The sequence below is a fragment of the Fulmarus glacialis genome, unplaced genomic scaffold (genome assembly GCF_000690835.1).
Source record: "Fulmarus glacialis isolate BGI_N327 unplaced genomic scaffold, ASM69083v1 scaffold50110, whole genome shotgun sequence".
Taxonomy (NCBI): Eukaryota; Metazoa; Chordata; class Aves; order Procellariiformes; family Procellariidae; genus Fulmarus; species Fulmarus glacialis.
This window is the reverse complement of record NW_009189253.1, coordinates 1-5,369: the sequence shown is the minus strand read 5'-3', so window position 1 is coordinate 5,369 and position 5,369 is coordinate 1. Positions and strand designations below refer to the sequence as shown.

At 41.8% G+C, this 5,369-nt stretch overlaps 1 protein-coding gene across 1 annotated transcript; it reads right to left on the bottom strand.

Annotated features, from left to right (window-relative positions):
• Window positions 1-745: 745 nt before the first annotated feature.
• On the bottom strand, window positions 746-3,678 carry LOC104079306 (probable Xaa-Pro aminopeptidase 3; the record flags this gene model as incomplete). The annotated part of the gene is made up of 2 exons (XM_009581312.1): window positions 746-1,153; window positions 3,562-3,678. Coding segments are annotated over 2 exons (525 nt in total), but the record flags the coding sequence as incomplete, so codon positions are not given.
• Between the last annotated feature and the right edge of the window lie 1,691 nt (window positions 3,679-5,369).

Here is a 5,369-nt window from a genome sequence, read left to right as displayed (position 1 = left end):
CCATCCCTGGAGGTATTTAAAAGACGTGTAGACGTGGTGCTTAGGGACATGGTTTAGTGGTGGACTTGGCAGTGTTAGGTTAACGGTTGGACTCAATGATCTTAAAGGTCTTTTCCAACCTAAACAATTCTATGATAAGCACTTGCCCTTTTTATGTTGTCATAAGCCTTCAGCTTCATTTTATAATGCATGTAAAGTTCACCCTGGATTATAAGTATTGAGGCTACATAGTGATGTTAGATGCAGAAGAACATGTCTAAAGGACAGCAATGTTCGTATTTCAAGAGTCAGTCAACATCTAGCTAAAAAAGGCGAGTGGACTAAAAACCTCCCTGTGTGGATTATTTTCCAAGTCTATTATGAATAAAATACCTTAAAGTTTCCTATACTTCATCTGGTTCTGGCTCTGTCAGCAAAAATGTATGACTAAAACAGTAACACGGTTTGCGATGCTCTCTTGCTTATCCTGTTCCTTACATTTCACAGATGTGCACACTGGCATTTACATGGGTACACAAGAAATTCAGAGGGGAGGAAAAACTATTATTTTCAAAACTACCTTTCCATTGGTGACCCTCAAGAAGCTAACAAGAACTTCCAACTGCCTCTGTCATACTGTCACACCCCCTGCACGTCCCCAAGTTCATGATATTCTTGAATTGGTGTCACAGACCACCTTCCAAACCCATACCCTTCAGACCCTGCAAACCACGTTTCGTCTCATTCCCCCTCCGTTTTTTGTTACCTTTCAGCTTGGCCACCAAGTGCCTGAACTCCTCGATGGTGTAAGCTTCATCTACTCCTGTGAGAGCAATTGCCCCATCCGTGCCTGATCTGGGCCCGTCCCACAGCTCTCGGCTTGGATCTCTCCGGGGCACAAAAAGTATGGATTTGTGGGAGGGCAGCGCTTTGCCAGGAATGCTCTGCAAAACCAGGATGCTGTCAGGCTCCTGGAACCCACAGAGGTACAGGAAGTTAGTGTCCTGGTGGAAAATGTAGGGGATGTCATTGCTCATGTAGTATGTGGGGTTGGATAGCAGAATCACTGTGTGGTCCAATCCATCCCAGCCATGGGCTTCTTTCTGGATCAATGTCATCAGTTTGTGTCGGCGAAGAGCATATTCCACCTGTGACAATCCTGGGGTTACCTCTCCTACGAATACAAAACAAATCAGATTGAGAAATTCAAGTTACTCATGATATTTTACTAGTTGCATGACTGATTCCTGCCTACTCCCTGATGCCCTTCATATGCATGGCTTCGCTGTGGTCCCTCATTAGCCTTTCCATTGCTCTCTCATGCACCTCTTCAGCTTCCAGCCCTACAGAACATCCTCACTGAATCTGCTCCTCCATCATGCAAAGACAGAAATTTATTTTAACAAATTGGATCTTCTGGTATGTATTTCTGTGCAAAAGCAGGAATCACAAAACCTGGTAGATTTAGACAAACACCCTAAACAGATGGAGGTTTTCAGAAAGACGTGTAAAAAAAGGGGAAGGGGCAAGGCAAACTGGACTTTGACTGCTGAAAACTGATGGGTTTTATAGCGTCTGGACATTGAACAGAAGATTACCTCCTGAGGTTGAGCATTAATTTCCTCAGATAAAGCTAGAATGTCTATTCAAATACACACTAAGTCAACTCATAAAGTAACTAGTTCTATACCATAACGGGCAGATTAAGTGTTACAGATACTGCGAGATCAGGCAGAAACACAGAGGTTGCAGAGTCTAACCAGTCACAAGATTCCAGGCAGAAAGAAACCACGAACTGCAGGCTGGCGGCAGACTCTGCTTACGAGAAGGAATCTTCTCCAGGGCTGATGTAGCTTTTCTCAATAATTAACAATTATTTTTCCAAAGTTATATACCGTATTCCTAATGACTCTAACTAAACAAATGATCTCTTAGATGAAAGTACGTTCTAAACTACTCCAGTCGTGAAGGATACGAAATAGAGTGATCAAGATACTCACCAAAACCAGACTGAAGTTGAAAGAACAACCAACAACAGCTTAAGTATGTATTTTTAAAAATGTGAGACTTCTTAACTATGATTTCAATTAATATCTGAGCCTTAATCAATACTTTGGCTGATACCCTATTTTAACATAGATTGCATTTTCATACTGTTAATTTTCTACTTTCATAATCTTTTCTTCCTCTTTAATGTATTACACAGTGACAATTCTAGAATAAAAATTGAAATTTGACTTGTACTGTAAGTGGATTCTTGCATGGGTAGGGTGGGAGGGGGAAGTTCTATCCAGAATGTTTTTCCTTGACAAAAGAGAGTTTAAGAAAATCACATATGTTGTATTTGCATTCAGCTTTACATCTTTTCAACACCATGCGTCCCCAACACATATTTGGTGTAAAAGTCTTTTTTAAAGAAAAAAACAAAACCACCAAATTTGTTTTACTCTGTAGATCAAGAAATGACAGAGAACACAGAAACTGTGTTCCAACCCCACATTTCTGCAATATTATACTGCAAATTTCCTATGCTCCACTGCATTCCAGTCAGCTTTCTAACTATCACAAACAGTCCAGTGAAGTTTAGAAGCTGCAGTAGAGTGGAACATGGGAATCCATGCATTCTGACTGCAAGGCCTGGAAATTCTCTTTGCCTTAAAGGCATTTGCTTTTTAAAACAATAATTGCAATAAACCAATGTTGTATTATTTTAAAGAAAACACCACTCCTTTATTAAATGGAAAATTACTATGAGCAGCTAGAATTAATCTCCATTGTTTCAGCTGTGAGTACTTTTAAAGTGTCAGCCTCATTTACTGAGTTAATCAGTGCCCTAAGCAACCTGATCTAATACTGAAGTTAGCTCAGCTTTGAGCAAAGGGTGGACCTAGTAACTTCCTAAGGTCCCTTCTGACCTGAATGATTCTACATTCTAAATATGTAAGTGCATGGTTACATATTCATCTGTTCTCTCTGTATACCTACATGCTCATTTTCATTAATCTCATACTGCACAACCTCAGCTTCTCTTTCATCACTACCTTCTAACTTTATGGCCACAAGTCTCTTTTTCTTTTTTTCCTCACAGCTTCAATACTCTTCTGAAGGGGCCACGCTTTTTAGACTATTGGTGTCCATCTCTCAATAAGTCTGTCCCTGATCTCCTTTTCTGAATGACACCTTGATTTTGTGACCCACAATACATTAGATATGAAGCATTCTAGCAGTTCAGCTTGCACAAAGGACTCCCCCTTAAGATAAATTGTATTGTATTTGCAGGACAATGAGCTCCCAAGGTGCCACTGCCATGAAAGGTCTGCAGTGCTGAAGCCAGTGACACCGAGCACCCCATGAGAAAAAGGTAAAAAGCTAACATGTGAAGCCTATTTTTGGAATCAGTATCATCTCCGACAAGGAAATGAACTACTACATATAATTACTGCCTAATGAAGGTAATCATAAACAGCTGAAATCACAGACACCTGTATAATGCAGCAAATCAATACTCTGTCCTACACATCTCAGCAAAATAGAGAAAAGAAAGAATACCAATGATCGGCCCATACAGGGCCTGAACCTAACCTGGTTTGAGAAGGTGTGGGTGTGTGAAGGGGCTGGGCTGGCCCAAATACCGGTTTGGAATCTTCTTCTGCTGGGCAGGCTGGATGGAAAATCTTCGGAGAGCACATGACTTGCAAACTAGAGGAAAAACAAATGCACCACATCAAGGTAAAAGACCTTTCCAGTTAGAAAACTGCAGAATTATACTCCAGTCATCTGACTCTTAGTAGCATTCATTCACCTTATATGACATAAATATCCCTCCTTAACTTTTCAATGTGTTGTGTACCATAAGAGTTTATGAAGTTGAGTTGTGTGCACACAACTCAACTAACGATCAAATATTCATAAAACAGATTGAAAGAAATTAACGTACAATAAACCTGATAATCCAGCAAGAAAACCCAGAAAGCTATGTCGGTTTGCACATCCCAATTTCCACACTTGGTGTTCATGATGCACTCAGCACTCTCCTTCCCTTGCTTCCCTCAAACACTGTAGGGCTTGAAGCACAACACCTGTACATCATCTTTTCTTGACTACATCTTCAAAAAATACCACTCATCTGGAACAATTATCCAGTTTTCAAGGCCTTTCCAGTTCTTTTTTTACTAATAATGCCACAAAAAAAAACATTAAATAACACAGGTTTATACAGCAATGCAATTTTTTTTCTGTATGAAAGATACTTGAGTCCCCATTTATGTATTTGTCTTACTTGACAGTAGCATTAGCCGAATTGAAAACAGTTCCTCAGAAGCATACAGTTACATATCCCACTTCCAAATCCACACACAGCCAAAGCAGACAAGTTTTAAAGAGAGTTACAAGTGTGCATTTGGGAGCTGGGGGTGTGCATAATAAGTCAAAAGCTAAAATTAAATATCATTGTCGCAAACTTTAACAACTTTGGAATTCTCAGTCACCCCTGTTGCAGCTGAATAATTGCTTGTGCCTAGATACAAACCATCAGACACATGGAAGGAGATGGTAATCAGTTTCCTAACATCTACCAGCTGATGTTTTGGAAACTGGTTCTCTTTCATGTCACTTACCATGTGCCTACTACAAAATCAATTCATGCTGCCATGGCATGGCACTGCATTCTTAGAACAAATGATAATCAGCTCTTCACTAGGAAGTATAACACAAGCAGAACAGCTGCCTGCCTTTCAGGGAGGTGAGACCTATAGGACAACACACAGACTGTGGATTTTCTGTATGGGAGCCAGTATGATTAGCCACTAATTGAAGATTACTTATGCATGACAACTGATAGTCATAACTTAAAGCATTCACTATGTGATGATTGACTGGAGCAACAGTCTGGAGACCCAGGCAGTGAAATATAATTACAGCTTTTTGTGCAGTTTAAAAAGAGAGGGTTTTTACTGTTTCTCTCCACCTACACAGAAGACAAGCAGGATACCTTACAACACGACAAGAGAACACAACAGGCATTAAATAAAGCAGTATTTTGGAGACAGCAAGGAGCTTTCCACATCGTTGCTTTATTTTTCAGATAATAAGCAGTTCTTCCCTCGGATTCAGCCGTGACCGGGGCTACCACTCCGTTGCCGGAGAGGGCCGCTCTCCCATGCCCCTCGCACCCACAGCGAAACGGAGGCGAGGGCGGCCTCGCAGCCCGCCCGGCCCCAAGGGCCGCCGCACTGCCGGGGGAAGGAAGTGCTCTAAGCGGCGATATCGCTTAGCGTGCCCCGGGCAGTCAGTTACCGCAGCTCCGAGGTCGGAGGACAGGGCCCAGCGGCACCGAGCCGGGCTGCACCGGTGAGGTGCAGTAAGGCGTGTGGGGGGAGGAGGAGTCTCTG